Source organism: Vigna umbellata, chromosome 4, assembly GCF_029865625.1.
Source record: "Vigna umbellata cultivar VRB3 chromosome 4, Vumbellata_1.0, whole genome shotgun sequence".
In the NCBI taxonomy this organism is placed as follows: domain Eukaryota; kingdom Viridiplantae; phylum Streptophyta; class Magnoliopsida; order Fabales; family Fabaceae; genus Vigna; species Vigna umbellata.
In genome coordinates this window covers 7,852,578-7,876,497 of record NC_142168.1, presented here as the reverse complement: position 1 = coordinate 7,876,497, position 23,920 = coordinate 7,852,578, and the positions used below count along the sequence as shown (strand labels likewise).

Genomic DNA, 23,920 nt, shown 5'->3' with positions numbered 1-23,920 from the left:
TATTTATTTTGAGTAAATGTAGGTTGACTTTAGGTTGGGTTAAGTCAAGTTGATATCATGTCGGACTTGTCTAGATGAACCTAGGTCAGATTGAGACAAATCGAGTCAATAAGAAGTTGAATTAAGTATGATCCAAGTTATGTTGAGTTGAGTTTAGCACGAATCAAGCCAAGTTATGTCATACTGATTTTGGTTTTACACATATTTGGTAAAATTGAGACATGTTTGACGTATGTGACCAAGTCAAGTCGTTAAGGTCAGATTTAGTGAGATCCAAATTTGCACAAATCAATCCCAAATTAGTATAGCCATTGTTGGATGAGCTCAAGTTAAGTATGTTACGATTGGTTGGGCCAATATTAAGTTGGGTACAAGTCAAGTCAAGGTTGTTCAAGTTATAATAACTTGTGTTAGACCCATGTTAGACTGGGTTGAGCCAAGTCCAAGTTGGGTCTAACCATGTTGAGTACACCTTATGTCAAGTTGAGTATGACCCACGTTAAGTGGATTTTAGTAGGTCCATGTTAGGTTAAATTAGATCAAGCTCACATCAAACTAAATTGAGTTGAATCCATGTTAGATCAAGTATAATTTGACCACTTCATGTTAAGTCAAGTAAAACCCGCTTATGATAAATTCGAATTAGACACATATAAAATAAAGTTGAGTCAAACCCAAATAAAATTAAGTTAAGTTGAATCGGGTTACATTAGGCTAAATTAAATCAGAATTACGACAAATCAAGTTAAGTCAAATCTATATTAAACTAAATCAAATAAAATTTATGTTGAACTAAATTAAATCAAACTAGATTGTATTGAATTTATCAAATCAAACATTAAATACATGTTAAACTAGATAAAGTTACATTCATATTCATCAAAATAAATCAAACCCATATTATCAAGTCAAACAAAACTTATCTCAGAGTTCCAATGTTCAACCACACCCTCTTGCATTGTCCTAACCTCCAACTTCTTTTTCAGTCACCTTTCAACCATGTCCTTCTCCCCTTTCACGAACGCATCTATTTTCATTCTTAATATAACACACCAATCGATCAACACTTTAACGCTTATGATGCGAATATAAAACTAATGTAAAATAGTTTTACATTCTCACCCACACAAAAATAATTATTTTATTGATATTCGCAAATCATTGTTATTTGAAGTAGTTATTATAAAAGTCAACAAAAAAACTTCTCATACACAGTATCTTATAATAGATGATAATTAAATTATGTACACTATTGGATTGAAAAACAAGTTGTTAATTCTTTTCATTGCATATTTATTAACGTTTAAGGTTAATACATCTAATTGAAGAGCACATGAAATAAAAATTGCTGCTATATTTAGACTAAAATATCTTCATTTCTTTAATCTTAACAAATTACTACTGTAATAATTATAAAATAAGGGTACAAGTGAAAACAAATAATTAAAGGTACTTTAGAATTGTCAAAAAATAATAGTTTTGGAATGAAAACAGTAATTTCAATACATATTGTAAATTGCTGTAAATGTAAGAAGGTTTTAGTCTTTGATGAATAAAAATCTTGCTTTAAAAAAAAAAAAAGAAAAAAAGAAAAAAAAGAAAAAAAGAAAAAAAGAAAAAAAAAAGGTCTTCTCTTAGAATGAATTGCTGTTTTACTATACTGCAGTGACCCTGCATCCAGATCCTGTAATTTTAGTGTATATTCCCCAATTTCAAGGGACCAATTAATCTGAAAATTGGAGCTTATGAACACTGCTTCACAAATACAAAACAGGTGTGTGTTTCACCTTGCCTAACGGTCTCGCGTGTGCACCACTGGACAGCGCAACACTCGATCAGATCCATCCATCCATCCACCGTCGGTGGTTAGCGCCCTCTCCCTCTCTTTCGCCACCGCCACAGCCACCGCCACCGCGCGCTCTTGCCGATTCCGATCACCATGTTCAAATTCCTCAAAGAGGTCGTTGGTGGATCTGGAACCGGCGTCAAGGATCTACCGTATAACATAGCCGAACCTTTCCCTTCCGCCTGGGGCTCCTGGACTCACTCTCGCGGCACCTCCAAGGTAGTCTCCGCATTTTCCCTTTCAATTCACTAATATATGTTTCACGAACACCTAAATCTAATCTACACCTATAGAGATAGCTTATACAGTGAGATAACGCCAGATAGATTGAAGCGAAGAATTTCAATTAGGTGTACACTGACTATGTTTTCATGTGTGCTTATTCGGTTATTTTTTGTATAACACTGCCACGCCACTGTTTCAGGATGACGGTTCTCCTGTCTCTGTCTTTTCTCTCTCTGGCTCTAATGCTCAGGACGGCCACTTAGCTGCTGCGCGCAACGGCGTCAAGCGTCTTCGAACTGTGAGTTTCGAAATTTTTGAATTTTTAGTGTTCTTTTTTTTTTTGATTTGGAATTGTGGATTGCGTGGTTTTTACAGGGCTTTGTGGTGCTGGTTTTCAGGTTAGGCATCCGAATATATTGTCGTTTCTTCACAGCGCTGAGATTGAGACTTACGATGCAGGTTCGCCGAAGGTTACGATATATATTGTGACTGAACCTGTGATGCCGCTGTCTGAGAAAATCAAGGAGTTAGGGCTTGAAGGTACACAAAGGTATCAAATGAGTTATTGTTGTTTTTTTTGGGTGAAGAGTTATTGCATGCGTGGAGTTCTATAGTTTTTTTGGGTGAAGAGTTGTTGCTGGTTTAGTGAAGAGTTATTGCTGGTTTAGGGATGAATATTATGCTTTGGGTCTTCATCAAATAGCTAAAGCTGTGAGCTTCTTGAATAATGATTGTAAACTTGTGAGTATTTATGAGTTTCTTTCTTTTTACTCATTTTTTTAATCATTTATTGACAAGTTTTATTTGTTGCAGATTCACGGTAATGTTTGCTTGGCTAGTGTTGTTGTTACACCGACTTTGGACTGGAAGCTTCACGCTTTCGATGTTCTATCTGAGTTTGATGGGAGCAATGAAACATCTTCTGGTCAAATGCTGGTATATACGTGTTTCTGTTTCAATATATTGTTTCCTTGATAGTTTTGGCACTGCTATTTGAATTTACGTAACACTTAAATGGCCATGTCATGCTAGTTCGTTTGCAGCCTTAAGTCTGTTCACACATTTTGGTCATCTCTAACTTTACGACTTTCATATGATTTATGACAAATTTGATATTTTGGATGCTCCCTTGTAGTGATTTGGTCTGGCTTCTTTATTTAGAAATAAAGGTATGGAATTGGGAGACCAAATATTCTGCTCACAAGTTATCATATTTCCTGTTCAGCAATATGCATGGCTTGTTGGATCACAGTACAAACCAATGGAGTTGGCAAAATCAGACTGGGATGCAATTAAGAAGTCTCCTCCATGGGCCATTGATTCCTGGGGCATGGGTATGTTTTTTTTTCTCTCTGTTCTTTTAGATAATAATTCATAGTGATAGCAAATAGGTTTATATGGTGGAATCGAGGAATAGAACATAGGAGGAAGAATATTCTATTATTTTTGTGTCTTTAGTTTCTAGCTTAGAGTGAAGTTTCAGTTCCTCTTGCCTATTGCCAAGACTAGTTGATTGATCACATGACCCCAATAAATATTTACATTTTGTTCTCATTTAGAATTAGGTAGTTCCACTGAGAATATATAATGAAATTATTTTCTAGTTTGTGAAATTACACTGGGGGGGGGGGGGGTTTGCAAAATTTAAAACTATTAAAAATAAGACAAGAAGGAACTAGTTACACAAGGTCATGTGAAAATCATCTGCTTTGTTAGGGTCATCTGACATATTTTGGTTCAAAATTATCTAGGAATATGAAATAGGAAAAGGGATAATATGGAAAATGTGGGGTTAGAAAAAGGAAATTAAGAGATAAAGAACTGGTTTTTCAATGTTTATTTTATAGTTATAGAATTAAGGAGCTGATCCTATATAATAAAAAAAATCTAGATTATAGAGCTATTATTAGGAACATTTTTAATTATTCCTGTGTCATATCTTTGTTATTAGAGGATATAAGATCTCCTCTGTTTATTGTATTGCTTTCTTTTTCTTAATAGAAATAATGCACATGTGCTGTCTAAATAATACACAATTTCAGCTCAATGTTTATCTTTCCTATTGTTTAGCACTTGCATTGGCGGTCGCTCCAATGATTATTCATGCACAATTAGAATGTCCTGGCTTGACAAAATTTTTAAAACATGTCTACTTTTAATTGTGAATAATGTTAACTTGGAAAACATATTTGCCGGTCTCTTTCTTGATAGTCTTAATAAATGAACTTTATCTCCTTTTTTTCTTGATAGTCTTAATAAATGAACTCTATCTCCTTTTTTTCTTGATAGTCTTAATAAATGAACTCTATCTCCTTTTTCTTTAGTTTACTATGATAGTTGGCGTCCTTCTCATACTGTTATCCCTTTCGGTTTTAAATATCTATTACCTTTATTGATGATTACTTTTGTTGAAATTGGATTTGGTTAATGAAGAATCAAAAAGGTTTTTTTTTTTTTTATATTTCAATTTTTATCTTATGAAACCAAAACACAATTTGGTATATCTGTATGTGCTTTTTGTTGTGACAATGCTCGTGAATATCTGTTTAACCAATTATAGCAGTTCATGGTATCCTTCATAAAACGTCTTGTCCTCATACTCAACAAAATGGTGTAATAGAACTTAAAAACAAACATCTTGTTAGAACTAGTTGAACACTTCTTCATAATCATCTTCCTCACCTATTTTGGGAGATGCTATCCTTACATCATGTTATCTTACTAACTGGATGCGTGATTTTAATGATCGGGTTCCCCACTCTGTGTTTTTGGTAGCACATGCTTTGTTCATAACCTCACACCCGGTCAAGATAAAATTTCTCCTTGGTCATTCAAGTGTGTCATCCTCAAAATGGGTATCAATGTTTCTCTCCTGATCTTCACGAGTATTTTGTGTCTGCAGACATCTAATCATGTCATGTCAAATCAGTTCTTTCCTTGAAACTTCACTAAGAAAGTCTTCAATTGTTAGAAGAACTTGGTAATCTTTTCTATGGAAGAATGAGTAATTTTAGTTTAAACTATGAAGATTTGGATTGATATTGTAGGTTCGCTGAATTTTTTCCACTTTCTGTTTTCCTTTCCATTCCATGTCTTAACATATTTAAAAACCCTAATTTATAGGCTGCTTAATTCATGAGGTGTTCTCTGGTCTAAGGTTGAGCAAGACAGAGGAGTTACGCAACACTGGTTCCATCCCCAAGGTCAGTAGCCTCATTCTTTTCTCCTTCATGGTTTTATGGCTGCATATAGTAATTAAAAAGGACATTTTAGTTTGCTGGTTGCTTTTATGTTTTTTATTTGAAAAGTTCATTTTTCACTTTTATGTTATTTTTTGTCTCACAGTCTCTGCTTCCAGATTATCAACGATTATTGAGTTCCATGCCCTCTCGTAGATTAAACTCATCAAAGCTTATAGAAAACAGCGGTGAGTTCTCCCTTATGTTTATACTTAATCATATATGGAAATGGTTTACCTAGAATTGTAGTAGTTTTTTGCCTCTTTCTTTGAAGGATTCATGTATTTTGTGGTTTATATTGTAAGCTATATCGGATCCTATACATACATGAATACATGTATCTGAGAGATTATATACATCAGAACAAATTAATGATTTTTTTTTTTACCATTTTTATGATACAATATGCAAAAAAAAATGGGTGGTAAAATCTTCAGAAATAGAAAATTTGGTGGTAAAATGCACAAAAAATAATTTGAGTGATAAAAAATTCGCAAAAGGATGATGGTAATTGGGTTGTAAAATGTGCCACTTAGTCTTATTTAATCTAGTCTTAGATATGCTTACTAGGGATAGAATGGAGTTGATACCTAATTACATGTTTTCAATCGATAACATAGTTTTTGATTGAGGAATCAAGGGAAAAAGTTAGCTTTAAACTTTTAGAAACATACTTTGGAACTTAAGGGATTTTGTTTGAGTAGGAGTAAGATAGAACATATGAATTGCAATTTTAGCAAGAAATAAGAGTAAAATGAATTTTATGTGGAAATGAGGGAAAACGTTGTCATGGGGTTTCTAAGTTTATCAATTTGGAATCAATAATAAAAAATGATGGATAAAGTGACTATGTTACGACCAATCAGGTTATTAAAATTGAGAAAGACAACTACAGTTATTTGTGATTGCAAGTTACCTACCAGGCTTAAAGGAAAGTTTTATCCGTACTGCTGTGCATTCAACTATACATTATGGTATTGAATATTGGGGTTTAAAGGAACAACATAAAATAGTGCCAGCAGAAAAATGAAAAGTAAAGATGGATGTGTGGCCACATAACGAAGGACTAGGTATAAACTATAATATACTAAGAGATATTGGTGTGGGGTGATTGAAGAAAATATGACAGTGAATTGGTTAAGTTGATTTGATCATGTGCAAAGAAGGCCACAAAGAGTAGACGGTTGAAAAGTAGGCCAGGCCTGGCAGGCTGGCCCGCTAACCCTTCAGCATTTAGATGAGTTGGGTAAGAATTTTTAACCCGTCAACCCGCATTGGCTCAGCTTGCCAACCCACCGGGTCACAGGCTGAGGGGATGGCCATCCCCCTAGCCCATTAAATGTATAAAGATGGTGTCTAGACACTTGCACGCACATATCCTTCTTTCTTCTTCTCTCCTTTCATTTTGTTTTCTACTCTTTCTTCCCTTCTCATACTTAATTGATTTTGAGAAAAAAAAATTGGGGTTAGGATTCCATTCCATGTGCATCGCCATTGGTTCACTCTACATCCTTTTCCTTCTTTATGATCTTGTTACTGTCAAGTTCTTCTAGTGGAGTCACACATGTGCATCGCCATTGTTCCACTCTACATCCTTCTCCTTCCTTCAGATAGGCCATCGTGGATGGTTTCAAAGCGAAATGAAGATAGACCATCAAGGGAAAGAGTCCCTCTAGAATTGAGAAGGCATTTGTTAGTGTTAACAAAGATGATGTGAAAGCCTTTGAAGTGAAGGAGTTTTGCTAGTTTTAGTATTGGATTTATGTGACTCTCTGCTGGGTATGGAATGCACACAGCAGTCCCTCTAGAATTGAGAAGGCGTTTGTTAGTGTTAACAAAGATGATGTGAAAGCCTTTGAAGTGAAGGAGTTTTGCTAGTTTTAGTATTGGATTTATGTGACTCTCTGCTGGGTATGGAATGCACACAGCAGTGGCTTCTTCATTGTGCCCAAAGAACCCATCTTTTTCATCTCTTTCTTAGACTGTGCTTGTGATATGGAAAAGAATATGCAAGTGGTAACTACAATGTTCTCGGTTATCAAACGTTTGATTTATAGAGGAAAGGTTGAAGGGCGGTGGTTGATTTATAGAGGAAAGGGTGAATGGCGGTGGTTGTTTTGAAATAACTATTGTTATTGTTATAGATATTTTTCCTATTTCTTTGTCATTGTACTGATGTATGACCTGGGAGGTGAGGTGGGTTTTGAGACACCTTTATTGTCTACAAAAACAAGCAATTAAATAGGCCCAAAACTGCAAAAAGAAACAGTTTTTTTTATTAAATTAAAAAATGGTGGGTCAGCCCTTTAACCTGCAGCCCACTCTAAGATGGGATGGGTTATAAATTTCAGCCCATATAACCATGGTGGGCTGGCCCAGCCCAACCTATTTTCATCGCGGCACAATAGGATGAGCTGACCTGTTTTGCCACCTCCATTGAAATGGGGGCAGAAAGAGACCAAGTACTTCAGAGAAAATTATCATCTCATGTTGAATAAAATCCCGGGTAATTGGGTCTTCAACCAAGCCTAATAATGTCATTCAATCCGTGTAGCCGATTTCACCCAATGGGATAAATCTTTTGTTGTTTTAGCTTCTTGTGAAGAGGATTGATTGTGCAATGATATTATTTTATGAAAATCCCATCTTTTATATAGTTTTGTTTTTTCAATAATGGATATGCAGAATATTTTCAAAATAAGCTGGTAGACACTATACATTTCATGGAAATTCTCAGTTTAAAAGATAGTGTGGAGAGAGACACCTTCTTCCGCAAGCTTCCAAATTTAGCTGAGCAACTTCCTCGCCAGATAGTGTTGAAGAAGGTATACTTGAATTTCTGATAGTAAAATATAATCGGATAAACTTTTATTATCCAATTTTTATGATTCTTATGTTTTGTGTTTTCAGTTACTTCCTTTATTAGCTTCTGCCCTTGAATTTGGTTCAGCTGCTGCCTCAGCTTTGACTGCATTGTTGAAAATGGGTTCCTGGCTTTCGGCCGAGGAGTTTAATGTAAAGGTAAATACATGTAAATCATTTCCTTTTCCCTTTTACAGTGCATAAATTTATTTACACTCTTCAATTAGGATTCAACCCCATTCTTGTATTGGATTTCTATATTCATATCTAGGTACTTCCTACAATAGTTAAACTCTTTGCCTCCAATGATCGAGCTATTCGAGTTGGCCTTCTCCAACATATTGATCAGTATGGAGAGTCTTTATCACCACAAGTTGTTGATGAGCAAGTGCGTACTCAATTTCTCTACCTCCTTTGTTCTTGACAATTCCTTTTCATAGGATATACGAAACATTCCTTTTCGCAATGTGGATACTTTAAAATTCTTATTGACACATATGACTAGGTTTACCCTCATGTTGCTACTGGGTTTTCCGACACGTCTGCTTTTCTCAGGGAATTGACTCTGAAGTCTATGTTAATTCTGGCTCCAAAGGTATGCCTATTTTCCCTTGGTTTCATTTTAAAATTTACAAGTGCTACTGGTCTTATTGTGCAATGCCACTTACATATAACATTTATGGCTAATTGGTGTTGGTGTATCATGTTTGACCCAACAATTATGAAATTTACATTGAGAAATATCTGTTTGAGGGAAGTGATGACACTTCTAAATTATGTGTGTTCAGTAAGCCATTACCTTTTTGTAACAGAACAAAGGTCTGAGTTGTATCAGAGCTTGGAAAATGTTAGGATATTTATCCTATTTTATCATCATTATATTGTGTTAAGGTTACCCTATTTATCATGATTATATTGTGTTAAGGGTTACCCTATTTATCATGATTATATTGTGTCTAGGGTTACCCTATTTATCATGTACTCTTGTATCAATTTATTCTTATAAATAGAAGATTATAAGAGACATCAATAAAAGCCCTCTAGAATTATTTTACCGTTTAATTCTCAAGTTGGTATCAGAGTTGTCTGAATCTTTTCTACCGTTGCCGCCGGTGGCCTTAAAAATTTCATCTTTTCTTAAATACCTCAATGAGTGGTTTCTATCTAGTCTCCAAACCCTAGTTGTTGTCCGCAATTGTCCGACACTATTTGTCGCTGTCTGGCACGGTTTGCCGCTGTGTGGTGCCATTTACCGTTGACACTATTTTTCCATTGTGAGGAGCTGTCCACATAAGTTTGTCACCATCAACCTCTATTTCCTGTCATTCCGACGCCGTCCGCTAATGTCCGCCACCGACCACTGCCACAGTTCAGTCTAGCGACCAATGGATCTAGATTGCCTCCTTGAGCCATGGTCAACTTTGTCTGTGTCAAGGGCTAGTTCTCATCCAAGCATCGCCACGTGCGCCACATCTGTTCAACCTCCATCGCCGTTGCTGTCTTGTTTTCTCTGGCGAAGTTAGGGGTTTTGTGCACATCGAGGAGGGTGACCCATCCCTAGTCGTTGCCTTATTCTCATCCACACACGCTATCACGCACGACTTCTCTCCGAAAACTTTCGACGCGTGTTTGTCACATTGAGTTTATTTATTCCAAGCTTACATACAATTTGTATGCTCCAGCTTGAGGGTGAGTGTTAGGATATTTATCCTATTTTAGCATCATTATATTGTGTCAAGGTTACCCTATTTATCATGATTATATTGTGTTAAAGGTTACCCTATTTATCATGATTATATTGTGTCTAGGATTACCCTATTTATCATGATTATATTGTGTCTAGGGTTACCCTATTTATCATGTACTCTTATCAATTTATTCTTATAAATAGAAGATTATGAGAGGATCAATAAAAGCCCTCTAGAATTATTTTACAGTTTAATTCTCAAGTGAAAATAACACAGATATTTTATTCCTATATGGTCTATTTTACCCTTTCTTTAAATATACTTTTTAAATAAATGTTTTCTAAGGGGCTCAGATATGGTAATTGTAAAATTGTTTTGTCTTAGAAAGTGAGTTTTAGGCCTAATTGAATCTCTCCAAATTAGTCTGTAAGACGAGGTTTATATTTATAACATTGAATAGTCATCAAAGTCTGATCAACCCTTAAAGTATCGTGTACTTTAAAGCTTGCGGCCTGTATCCTTACTCTTTCTTTTCTTTATTAGTTTTCCCTCCTTCACCAAATATTATTGTCTATTTATTTGGTGAAATTTCTCTGGATTATTGTTCTTTAAAATGTGGTTTGTTTCATAATTGCAGTTGTCTCAAAGGACCATCTCAGGATCATTATTGAAGTATTTGTCAAAGTTGCAGGTACTGCCCAAACAAGCTCTGTATGTGAATTAAAAGTCAAGCTGCTTGTTTATAACTGAAGAAGTGATGAATCAAGAAAGTTCTTGTTTTTAAATTGTTAGACTGCTTTTAAGAATCTTGAACACGTGGGACCAATACGCTGATGGAAAAAAGTGAAGTGTCCCATTAGAATTTTATAATATATTGATTAAAACAGCTCCTTTTTTGAAGCATACGTGTCTCCCATCTCTTATTTCTCAAAATTTACTGATAACCTGACTACCAATTTTGATTGGAACAAAAGCATCATATTTAGGTGAAAGTTTACAATTTTATTTCTTTTATTGCTTCTTTATGTTAATGTCTTCATGGTTTTTCGTTTCTGAAAATGTATTACATCTGCATTTTTTTGTAGGTTGATGAAGAACCAGCAATTAGAACAAATACTACCATATTACTAGGCAACATTGGAAGTTACTTAAACGAGGGAGTATGTTCGAAATGCTATCTGAAATTCAATTAGTATGCTATTTTATTTTATAATGTTATAGCATATTTTTCTTCGGTAAATTAATTTTGATGCTATTTTGTCAGACAAGAAAAAGAGTTTTGATCAATGCATTTACAGTTCGTGCATTGCGTGATACTTTTCCGCCTGCTAGAGGAGCAGGTATCAGAACCATACACTATCTATAACTCTTCTTCATTGTGACACTTCTCCAACATTCTTTTTGCATAATATTTAATTTTTATTATTCAGGTATTATGGCTTTGTGTGCCACCAGTTCCTACTATGACATCACTGAAGTTGCAACCCGGATTCTTCCTAATGTTGTTGTGCTCACAATTGATCCTGACAGGTTATATCTCTGTATAAGCTTGTATTTCTTCTATCCCCTTTACCATGTGAAAAATACGAATATTCCAGTGACTTAATTCATCCAAATAGTTAGTACTTATAGTTGGCTGATTCATCATTTTGGTATAATAGTAATTAATTGCTGCTGAAATGCCTCTTTCTAAATTATATATTGATATACTCTGAATCTTCTTTTGTATTTGTATTTATATTTGTGCTGAGATGCGATGTTTTGTTTGTTTGTTCTTGCGTTTAGATTCTATAGAGATAATTTTTATTATTGTTTGGTTGATTATTTGGTCATTTTTGAGACATTGATTGCACAATATTCTTGTCATGGTTTAAACAGTGATGTTAGAACCAAGGCGTTTCAAGCGGTTGATCAGTTTTTGCAGATAGCCAAGCAACATTATGAAAAGGTATACTCCGAAATTGTTCTTGGCTGTTGTTCTGATGCTTATCATGGTTCCCAAATCAGCCAGAGTGTAATGTCATTCTTTTATACAAGAAATTAGGTGTGATGGCTGAATTTATATGTTTGAGTGTGTGTGTGTGTGGCTTCTATTTTCTATCAATTCATGTCTATCTTTTGCATTTCACTTCTGATAATATAGTTTTCTCCCACTACTAGCATCCTTTGTTAATTTTTGTAATTAAATAAAAGATTGGAAGGAAAGGACACTCTATTGTTGAGAAATCACCATTATATTAACTAATAATGTCTTTGAAGATGATCATCTAATGTGGTGCTGTTTTGTTTTCTGTCAAAAGACAAATGCATCAGATACCACTGGTGCTGCAAGTGTGGGAAGCTCATCTGTTCCAGGAAATGCTAGTTTGCTCGGGTAAGTCAGTTAAAACTTTGCGTGATTGAAAGTTTTAATGTTAAAAAATGGAGAGAAATAGATAGTTAATATCAACTTATGATTTTAGATTTCATTGTGTTTATACTTAGTATGTGTAGATTATCTAATTTTTCATTCAAAAATGGCTTTTATATTAAAAATATCTGAGAAATTTTCATTCAAAAACGGAAAACCAAAGTAACTAACCCAAACGCACATGCATGATTAAATACGAGTTTTGCATTTAGCTTCTTACTGATGGCGTACTCATGCAGAGGCATACATTCATACTTGTATACAAATATTTGTAATATGGTTGTTAGAACATCGGAAAAGTATCCAATAGTATCTTGATTTTTTGTCTTAGAATATCTTGTCACATCACATCTTAGATCATCTTATCTTTTTAGGATCCTTATCTTTGGGTTTTATCTTTAGTATTAGTATAAGTTTTGGAGTATCATCATTATCATGTAAGTTTAGCTCATCTCAATATGAAGAAAATATTAGTGGAGGTCTTTCTTCCCTCAACTTCTTTCTTCAAATCTAGAACTTCATAATTCAACGATGAGCGTTTAGAACACGAGATATTGTCTATATCCTGGGAAGCACTAAATTGATTGCAAATTCATATATAAATTAGTTAAATCGGTAGGAACCCACTATTAGTACATCTACCGATTTCACGAGGCATAGGAGTGTATTACTGGCAGAGCAGCTGAATTCATAACAATCTTCAGTTGCTTCCATGAATAACTGCCATCAAGGTAGTTTCTAATTCTAATACAGAACTGTTAAAGTGGAATAAGTAATTATCTGTCACATTTTCTAACAATACATTACTGTTCCTAACTTCTACCCATACCTGCCAACGTGACATTTATTATTGCACTTGTATCTAATAATACATGATTGCTCACAATTGTTATTATTGGTTCCCTCCCACAATATATGCATTTTCGTTAGGAATTTGTTACTGGTATAACTCTTGTCACCTTTCAGATGGGCTATGAGCTCTTTGACCTTGAAGGGTAAACCTTCTGATCATGTTCCCGTTGCTTCTGCAAGTTCGACTGCAGTCACTTCAACAGCTTCTAATGGTACCACAGGTATGGCTAATCCTAACTGAAATGCCAGAGAATGTTGGAAACAATGAAATTAGCACTGTGGACAATCTGTCAATCTTTCAATTTCTCTAGTTTCATTAACAATGAGCTTGCAGGAAATGTAAACCCTTAAAATACAAGAGACATCATTTTGGTCGTCCAATGAAAATTTGGTTTAACTTACTTTATCTGACATGGAAAGTGACAGAATTGGTCCTCCAAAGAAAATTGATATTAATTTAGTCCTCATTGGAGAGTAACATGAGTTTAGCTCCTTAATCGCTGGAAAGTGATATCAATTAGTTCCTCAGTCAAAGGATGAGTGATCAGTGTTTACAGTCAAAAAGACGATTTTGTCACACTTCTTGTTTGGTTGACTAAATCAATGTCATGTTTTTTTTTCTTTTGGAGGATTGATCTTTCCTGAATCACCTGACTATAGCTAGTTGATATGATTTGGTATTTATGTGATTTTATTCTAACTGATGAACAAAGTAAAAGAAAGGAACAAACATGGAAAATCACTGGGGAAGATACAAAGCTATCTATTCTCCATCTATATCTTACCTGTTGAAGATGCCTTAATTCATTGTGCTTAATTGTGGTAGCATCCTTCCATGAGTACGTTTTACAATATTTACCCATGTTTATTTCTTTTAATTTTTTGGGGTAATTCAGTCATTGAGACGACAGCACCTGCTCGTGTAAGCTCCACAACAGATTTGGCTGAACACCCTGTCCCTACATCTCCTACATCAACGGATGGCTGGGGAGAACTTGAAAATGGAATTCAAGACGATCATGAAAGTGACAGGGATGGGTGGGATGAATTGGAACCACTTGAAGAGACAAAGCCAGCTCCAGCTCTTTCAAACATTCAAGCAGCACAAAGGCGGCCTGTTTCTCAACCTATTACACAGAAAAAACAAGGTATTTTTTATTTCTCTGTTAGTATTTTGGTACGAGTTTCCATGATTGCAAGTTGTTAGCAACTAATAGTAATTTTCAGTGTCTGATTGAAAGTATCTACGGTTGTGCCAAACCGGTAAACGACAACTTAGAAAACTGTTGTTGGATGTTTTTATGCTTGATTATGTGACAACCACGAGTTGAAAAACTGTTGCGTGTTTTATGATACAAATAATGACAAGATCTATGAAGTGATTGATGTGAGTATGAATTCCTTATTCAAGTTTGCAATCTGCTCTGAACGTGGGGTTGGCATTTCTTTTAAATTACTCGTCTCATTAAGAATGCACTGTGAGCTTTGTCATTTATGTGGCTTGGGACCTCTACACGAATGTTTTGACAATTTCCAGGAAAATCTGAGTATATTTATTTGCCTGTATTAATTACTTTATTTTTAAATTATAGCCTCGAATTCGCTGTCCAAAAGTACACCAAAATTGAACAAGGACGAGGACGATGATTTGTGGGGATCTATAGCAGCACCTGCTCCAAAAACTGCGAGACCTTTAAGTTTGAAAACAGCTCAAACTGATGATGATGATCCTTGGGCTGCCATTGCTGCTCCAGCACCCACTACCAAGGCCAAGCCGTTATCCACAGGCAGAGGTAGGGTGGCCAAACCTGCTGCTCCAAAATTAGGTGCTCAGCGGATAAACCGAACATCATCAGGCATGTAATACAAATTGCCAATGCCAAGGAACAAAAGGAACCGTGAAAGAGTTAATCTTAGTGCTAGTTGTTGCCCTTTTCTTTTGGTGGCACTGATCGCGTTAAAATACAAGAACCCGTCTCTATGATATATGAATTATATTTGTGACTTTATTGACGAAATTGATTTGTATACTATTCTTTTGCATGCCAATAATTTTACATGAAGGGGGATCCTTGGGGCAGCATCTTCTTAGTTGTAAGGCAACAAGGCTGTGTTATATTTGCTACATATTTTGGGGTGTGTTAACTTTTTTATTTGATGAACAATTTGATGTATGTAATGTAATTAGTTTGATAATATGTAGGACAGTTTTTCGCTACTGGATCTGCCTACTTAATCTTGTTATTTACGGTTCAAATTTTGTTCACTTTGGATACAGCAAGGTATCGTCTCTCTTTAATACGTGCTTGCGACAAATTTAACACAGGATTATCTGAAATTTCGTGTTGAAAGACTGGTTACCCTAATTTAAGTAAATGTTTACATGTACGATTTTATGTTAAGAAATAAATTCTAGCTTTAAATTTTATGTTGATAACTTTTGTTACTAATTTGTTTAAAAGAATTCGTATGTAAATAGCTTTGCTTTACAGTTAAGTTTAATCAAAATTAATTTCATTCAAAATAATTTTCAAAGACATCCAAACGTGCTCATGAAATCTTTCAAACAGTCAAGAAATTGACTGGCTTTAGCAAAACATTATCAATTGGTACCTATGCCATACGGTGAATGAAAACCTGTAAGGATTTTGGTGATTAGTGAGAACTACCTGCCACTCAATCATGCATATGATAGCACAAGAAAATGCATTTCTTTACGTTGATTTGGATGAATGAATTTGGAAAAGAGAGGACATGTTCCATTCTCGCTGTCTATGCAAATATTCCTTGCATGAACATGGTTTGTGATTTGTGATGCTGGTGAATGAGGTTGAAGATGTGAGAGAATCAATTCTTGGTTATGTGTGAAAGGTTGGAATTGATTATAGATTTCATGTATGGGGATGGAATTGATTTTGTAAGTGCATTTGTGGAAATGGAATGGATTCTCTTGGTGCATCCGGAGTGAAGGAATTGATTCTCATTCTTATTTCTAGAATCAATTCCCATTACTTTTTTTATGTTAATTTTATTTTCTATTAATTTTAATTTTAAGGAAAAATATATAACTTTACATGTTAATCTATTAAATTATTTTTTTATTTATCATACTTTACAAATTTTTATGAATTTTATTTTTAAATCTTTTCACTTTCCTTTCCAAATCTTATAAAACAAATAATACAAACTTTACTTTTAAATCTTTCAAATTCATCTATTTATTTTCCTTCAAATCTTCTCTCAAAAGCAAACTCATTCCAAATATTCATGTAACAGGTTTTGATTGAATTATCCATGACACTATAAACATAAAGCAATTTAAGAAATTTAATTTGTTATACTAAATAAATTTAAATTAACTCAATTCACATAATTAAGTATTTTTTCTATGGTTTAAATGCTTACTTCGTTTTCATGTTAAGAGAGGTGAAGTTGACAGTAACGACGTTAAGTCTATGCTAACGTGGCTGTACTTTTTCTCTTCCCTCTTCTGCTGTTTAGTTTTTTTTTTTCTCTTGTTCAACTCTTTTTTTGATAATTTGTTGAACTTGTTCTTTCTTTGTGGACCTTATTCATATACTTTTCATAATATAGGGACTCAATGTTTTGATTCTTAAAACCGGATACTAAACAGAAATTCACCTCAGACGAATTAAGCATTTAAGCTTTTTTTTTATTTACATTTATAAAAACTATTTCTCCAAAACTATTTCTCCAATGTGATAAATACATTCTAATATTACGTTTTAACTGAAAAACTTAATGCATTCCAAACATTTAACTTAAAAACTAAATTTAATATTTTCATAACTAATGTCCGAAATCCAATGAATACATTTCAAACATTAATGTCTAAAAATTTATGATTTTAAAAAAATACATTTCAAAAAGTAATCTCATAATGCATAAATTACTCTATATACAAAATTAGTTTCCAAAACATATTTTTGTGAAAAAAAAGGAAAGATGCGATGCGAAGATAATAAGACAAACAGGAATGCAAATAAAATTACAACTAGGGATGGCAAAAAAATCCGTGCCCGCGGATATCCGCGGATAAAATCCGCGACGGATAGTTGATACCCGCAGATATTTACTACCCGCAACCCGCGGGTAGCGGATATTTTAATACCCGCTTATAAACGGGTCGGGTGCGGGTATTATACTATCCGTACCCGCGAATACCCGCTAAACGCAAAAAATAAAAAAAAATTAATTTATATTTTATTAAGTTAAATTTAATTAAAATTAACATTAATTTATATTTTAAAAGATTAAATTTAATTAAAATTAAATTTAAATTTATATTTAATTTAATTTATATTATATTTTATATATTTTTTGTAATTCTATTTAAATTTTATTTTAATAATTTATTAAAATATATTTTTTTTTTAATATTTGCGGGTCCGCGGATATCCACGGGTATCCGCGGGTTTTAAAATATCCGCGGATATTTTTTAAGCGGGTATCCGTGCGGGTAGCGGGTCGGGTAGCGGGTGGATTTTTTTTTGTCGGGTCGGGTTGCGGGTAGGCACTATCCGTGTCCGACCCGACCCGTTGTCATCCCTAATTACAACCAAACATTTTATCCAGAAAATGAAACTAATATGAAATGCATTTTTTAGCCAATGATGTGATGGTCCGTCATTGAAATCACCACCGCCCATCTTGCACGTGACAACTTACCCAAACGAACAACCCAATTTTTTTTATTAGGAAAACAATTATTAAAACACGCTAAGGAAATAATATTATACAAAGTGATAAAACACAATCAAAATAATGCTGCTAAATTATAACAATTTTAATATTATTCAAACAATAGTCAATAGAAAAGGAAGATAAAGTTAATCTTAACTCATCTTACAACAAATACATAATTAATTTATAGCAAATCAACTCTTATTTATACTAAAAGAATTAATCAAATATAATAAAAAAAGATTAAATAATAAAATAAAAAAATAAAATTGTAAGAGATAAAAGAAATAAAAATACTATTATATATATTTACAACATAAGCATTTTCATATAAATCATGCTTCAACGATACATCACATATAATAATTATATCGTTCATAACTATTTAAAAACTGTATCATTGATTTCATGCTGGTCAAGGTCATAATATGAAGACATTAAATTTTTTAATGAAGAAATGAAATAGTTTGTGGGTATTGAAGAGAAGACATTAAATTTTTTAATGGCCAAGAAGAGCAGAGAGAATATTGAAGAGAAGAAAAGAGGTGAAAGCAAGATACAATGAATTACAGAGTGATACAAAAATGGTGTTAATGGGAGGAGTTGGAGTACCCTCATTCTCTGCCTGTTGTTTGTTCCAGACAAGACCCACCAGACGTTTGTGTCTCAAATTCAGATTGAAACCTTCATCATCACATTCAGTCACTACCATGGCATTGACCAACAATACCAATGAAAGGAAGCTTCCTGTTATGCTATTTGATATCATGGACACCCTTGTTCGTGACCCTTTCTACCAAGATGTCCCTGCCTTCTTCGGAATGTCTTTAAAGGAGCTCATAGATATCAAGCACCCAACTGCTTGGATTGAGTTTGAAAAGGGTCTCATTGATGAGGTAAAAAACCCAATTCTGATAATTAATTGTTGCAAAGTATGGAGTATGGACCCTGCTTCTTGTTATATGTAAAGGTCTAAGCTTTTTATAGAAATTGAATTGGGATTTGGATTTTGAGTTGAATTGCACACGGGGTGTTTGATGGGTTTACAAAGCTTTCTGTCATGTGTACGTCATTTCTCGCGTTGTATATGCTTTATCTTCTCCTCAACATATGTAGCCATGTCTGGGTATAGGGTCATTTTGAATCTTCTAATTCTACAGTATATGATTCGAGGGAGGGAAAGGGATGCCGAGGATTTCAATGGAGAGGGACGAGGGAAGTTAAGGTTCCCTTGCTGCTTTGGTTCAAGAGAAAGGCAGACAAAGGGGTTTGCAATACACACTCTAACACATACATCTGATGCTTAAATTTTATATTAAACTATAAAACCAGAAGGGATTCATTAAACTAGATCTGAGATCAACACAAGCTTGAGACATGCAATAAATTTCAGTCTGAGCAGAGAGTGTGTTCAAAGAGTGTATTCGGGAGTATGTTTCTAGCATTTCTCTATAAAAACTGCCACACTTTTTTGCCATTTTCCTCCAACCGACCACACTGTTTGTACTGCAATTCATTAATTTGTAATTTACTAGAATTTCTGCCTAGAATGGTTTGATAGTGTCTACTTTCAACAACAGTTTTCTTATCAATCTATGTCATTTTCTTCCAGATGGAGCTGGCAAGAAAATTTTTTAAAGATGGAAGGGATTTTGATTTAGAAGGTGGGTTGGTCTAAGAGTTTGTTGCTAATAGACCTTAATCATGTTTGAATTAAGCAGATATAACGTTATCATACTGTATATTTCTGTGTTATTTTAATGCATTAAAAATCCCTGTTTCTCTCTTTTCTTTGAAAATTAGAGCTGGCTTATTTTTGAACTTTTAGTTAAAGATCAAGCTGATACAGAGGAGTTGACAATTGGCTATGTTTCATCCTTGTGGTCTACTCCCCGTATCATGTGTTAGCTTTTTTGTTACTTTTTTCCATAAATGAATATTGTGGTCCTTCTGAAATTGTAACAGTTAATGTTTATCCTAAAATGAGATGGTGCCTGAGCAGTTAGTCTATAGTGTCAATCTGACTGAGAAAAAGTTAGAAGAATCTTTGTGAATTGTGAATACTAGACATTTTTTTGCTTGCATCAATTTCCATGGTGATTTGATTGTCTGTTACTTGTTCTACCAAAGCCAATATTGGGTTGCTTTAAAGACTACTGCAGATTAGTACAGTTCATATCGTGAACCATAGTTGTTAGAATAGCATGATTCAGTATATGAACCATAGATGTTAGAATAGCATCATTCATTATTCAAATATCATGATATAGCAAGAAATTGATTCATATCATTTGATGTGTGATTACTGATCACTTATAAAAGTCGCCCATTCTAACGAGTCATCAGTCTTTGTTCTCGATTTTACTTTTCTATTACGAAAGAATAGAAAACTCAACAAAGTTAAATTGTTAAACAAAAGTCTAACTGAAGGAATGCCACTAATTCACTTTGTCACTCACTCTACATCCTACTTGATTGTTCTATTCCCCTTATTTCATTCTTTAAGACATATGGACTCCCTCATCTGCTCGCTCCATGCACATCATATTTGGCTAATTGCATGGTTTCCATTCAGATTTGTGAAATGACTCATGTTTTGATTTCGTTAAACTTGTGGTTAGATTGTTTTTCTGATTCCATAGTTTAATTTTTTTCATTAAATTTCAGTATGGATAATATTTACAATATATTTCATACTAGTTTTCTTGTACTTCTTTAGTCTTATCACTTAATCCCCAATATATATGATTGTTGTTAGCCTCCCTTGTTCTGTATGATTTTACTTTCTAGTAGAAATTGGTGTAATCTTTGGATGCGCGAACATTGACTTGCATGTGTGTTTCTAATTTTCTGTCAGGCCTTAAAAATTGTATGAGAAGTGGATATTCGTACATAGAAGGCATCGAACCGTTGCTTCTTTCCTTAAAGAAAAACAACTATGAGATGCATGCTTTTACAAACTACCCTATATGGTAATGCATTTGCTTTTTCTATTATGATCTGTGCTTTTGAGTTCATTGCTCATTACTGAATGTTATGTATTGTAGGTACCAGTTGATTGAAGACAAGTTAAAACTATCAACATATTTATCATGGACATTTTGTTCATGCACATTTGGTATACACACAATCCCTCTCTATTTTTGTGCCTCTTACATTGATAATCTTTTTCATTTAGTAATTTCTACATTCTAGTGGAACAAAACAGTCTTGATTTACTTTTTCATATTTCGCTTTGTTGTTCGTTGCTAAAGGATGCATTCAAACTATGCTGCATTGTAAGTTTATATATTATACATCCTTTTTCAATGTATTTCAGGAAAGAGGAAGCCTGATACTGAATTCTATAACGAAGTTGTGAGGCGTCTTAATGTTGATCCAACAAATTGCATTTTCGTAGATGACAGGTTCCCACTCTCTTTAAACACTACATCACTTATCAAAATCAAACCACAGTATCACATAATTTACCTTCATATACATTCATATAGGTCTCTATATACAAGTGTTTTCAAATGCTAGCATCTTGGGATTAGCATCAATTTATTTCTCTCCCTCTCAAGAAGCAGACATTGATGACCCCATCAGCAGATTATTTCTTTTTCCCCTGATCACAGTCTTCTTTTTTATTTTAATCTTCCATGAAAATGATTTTTTGAAGGACTAAATATGTTTTTAATGTGATTCGCTGTGATTTTAGTTTTCTAATTTTCTTCTTCTTGATTTTGTTCATCATAAATTCTAAGATGTTATAAAATTGGTCCCTATGATCCTGTAGTCATGTCATGTCACATATCAATTCAGAATACACTGTATCTTGGCATGGTTATAACTTATATGCATGTCATGTTATTACTATCTGGTGATAGACTATTTCAAAATCTGGTTAAAATATGAGAGTAACAATAGTTTTTTTAAGCACAGTAAAAACATTTAAACTCGTTTATTTGAGGCTTAAGAAGAGAGTGCACTCTTCCATAATTGGTCTGTTCTGTGACAAAATCACAAAGTAGATGGCTTTTGTAAACCAGGCGCCTGTGGTTTAAAAGAGTTGGATTTATTTGAATTGGTTAATCAGCAAATCTTGAACTAATTTATTTTAAAGTATACTTGATTTTTATGATTATTGTCTTAGGCAAACAAATGTGGAGGCTGCAACCGAAGTTGGCATCAGAGGTCTACATTTCAAGAATGTCAATTTACTGTGTGAAAAACTGTCATTGATGGGAATTGACATTTCAACAGATGAAGAATGATAGTTCCTTTTATGTTCAGTTTCTTAACTACAATTTAATTTTTAGATTTATTATATTATATGCAAGTGGAAGCAAATAATTATAAATAACAAGTATTTCCAAATGTATATTTTGTCACAGGTTAGGTTTTCAACCTTTGAATAAATCAAAAGTTTTCTTAAGTGCTTTGTTATCTACAGTAGCATTCTTCACCCCAATTTGATACTGTAATCTTAATTTGTATTTTATATTATTTCTCTATTTCAATTTTAAAAACTTTAAAGACATCCAAAACCTTAACTCGAGAACAAACTAAGCAGAGATACATATATATTACAGAGAAATTATCTGTGTAAGTGATAAAGTATCTCAAACAATGTATATTTATGTCTAGACAACAAATATTTATATAAATTATTTCTAGTAGATTTGAACTCTTTACACTTTTTTTTGGACTTGTTAGTTTTCTTACCTTAATGTAATATACATAGTCTCCAAATCATAAAAATCCATTATACTAAGTAGGCTATCATTTACTGATTATATAATTTTCAATTGAGATATCCAATCAATCACGATGCTACAGCATAGATGAAACTTTATTCTATAAATATGCATATAATTTAAAGTAGAATTGTTCTATAAATTAGTGGAGGTAAAGACCATCTCATTATTCACTAAAACCAATAACTTGAATTTTATTTAAAAAAATGTAAACTTAAAAGAAAAACAAAAAGTACAAGACTCGAAAAAGAAATCAAGTCCTTGTTAAAACTATGAAAGACTTCTTTTAACATGAAATAAAATCATCAACTCAGTTGCACTTTCCAACAGCTTCTAGATATAAATCATGTATGTTTTGCATATGTGTTATAATCAATTTTAACCATATTGCATTCATACAAAACAAGCAAATTATTACTTTTCTTCTCTATTAAATTCACCAAGCTTTAGAAATTCTTCTCTGTATCCCTTCTTTTTACAAAAGAAAATTTTAATTCGTTCTTTACATTTAGCCATTGAGTTAAGTATGTTTATATTCCTTAAATTTGGATATTAAATTGAAGTTGGTTATAGTTTCAAACTTTGATATATTTTAACTATTAAACTTTAAAAGTAAATCAATATAATCTTCTTAATATAGTAGTATTAATTTTTTTTACGTGTTAAATAACATTTTAATTTAAGCTAAAACATGTCAAAAAAAATATAAATATTTCAAACGTCAATCTAAATGACGATGTATCAAATAGTTTTAACATAATTAAATTAAAAGAATTATATATATTTATTTTTAAAATTTAAAACTGTATTCTATCGAAATTTGGAACAAAAACGAATTTTATTTCACGTCAAAATTTAAAACTAAAAATCTATTTAACTATTGATTATGCAATAATTTGATTATGACTAACTTCTTTTTCTTATTATTTTTATAAATAGTTAAGTTCATCTTTTTTTTTTCCGCTAGTAACATATCTTTCTCTTTAGCACATATATATAATCAATAATTCATTTAAATGTCATCTATAAATATAAGAGATTTCGAAAGAAGCATTATTAATGTCAATAGAAATACTATAGTATATAAAGAAAAAATCAAACATAATAATCTTCAAAAGTTTCAATTGAGTAACAATTTTTCTTATGCAATTAATATGATCATACATCATTTAATCTTTGATAAATTTCAAGAATGAAAACTATATTATAAGAGTGTTGACAAAAATTTTATCATGTGATAAATTTTCATCAATAACCTCTAATAAATTTGTAACATTTTCATATTTTTATATAAAATCTCATTATTTATAAGCATTATGAGGGGTGTTTAGATATTTATTCTTTTTCATAAAGAT

General features: G+C 33.1%; 2 protein-coding genes across 3 annotated transcripts; both read left to right on the top strand.

Moving 5' to 3' along the window:
- Positions 1 to 1,671: 1,671 nt before the first annotated feature.
- On the top strand, positions 1,672 to 15,340 carry LOC124836511 (uncharacterized). Its single transcript, XM_047311681.2, has 21 exons — positions 1,672 to 2,065; positions 2,271 to 2,369; positions 2,470 to 2,621; positions 2,740 to 2,812; positions 2,885 to 3,007; positions 3,297 to 3,405; positions 5,195 to 5,274; positions 5,417 to 5,498; positions 7,996 to 8,135; positions 8,221 to 8,331; positions 8,444 to 8,560; positions 8,678 to 8,767; positions 10,498 to 10,551; positions 10,946 to 11,020; positions 11,125 to 11,200; positions 11,291 to 11,390; positions 11,739 to 11,808; positions 12,161 to 12,234; positions 13,237 to 13,343; positions 14,019 to 14,270; positions 14,715 to 15,340. The coding sequence occupies exons 1-21, from the start codon at positions 1,940 to 1,942 to the stop codon at positions 14,984 to 14,986; spliced, it is 2,382 nt and encodes a 793-aa protein (XP_047167637.1). The 5' UTR covers positions 1,672 to 1,939; the 3' UTR covers positions 14,987 to 15,340.
- Positions 15,341 to 18,252: 2,912 nt separating this feature from the next.
- Positions 18,253 to 22,254, top strand: FHY1 (Haloacid dehalogenase-like hydrolase (HAD) superfamily protein). Of its 2 annotated transcripts, XM_047311688.2 has the most exons (6): positions 18,263 to 18,722; positions 19,439 to 19,490; positions 20,684 to 20,798; positions 20,874 to 20,944; positions 21,146 to 21,233; positions 21,962 to 22,254. In XM_047311688.2, the coding sequence occupies exons 1-6, from the start codon at positions 18,411 to 18,413 to the stop codon at positions 22,080 to 22,082; spliced, it is 759 nt and encodes a 252-aa protein (XP_047167644.2). In that variant the 5' UTR covers positions 18,263 to 18,410; the 3' UTR covers positions 22,083 to 22,254. The 2 variants fall into 2 exon arrangements, with proteins under 2 accessions (XP_087967616.1, XP_047167644.2); XM_088111490.1 differs by lacking the exon at positions 21,146 to 21,233 and having other exon boundaries at positions 18,253 to 18,722.
- Positions 22,255 to 23,920: the final 1,666 nt, after the last annotated feature.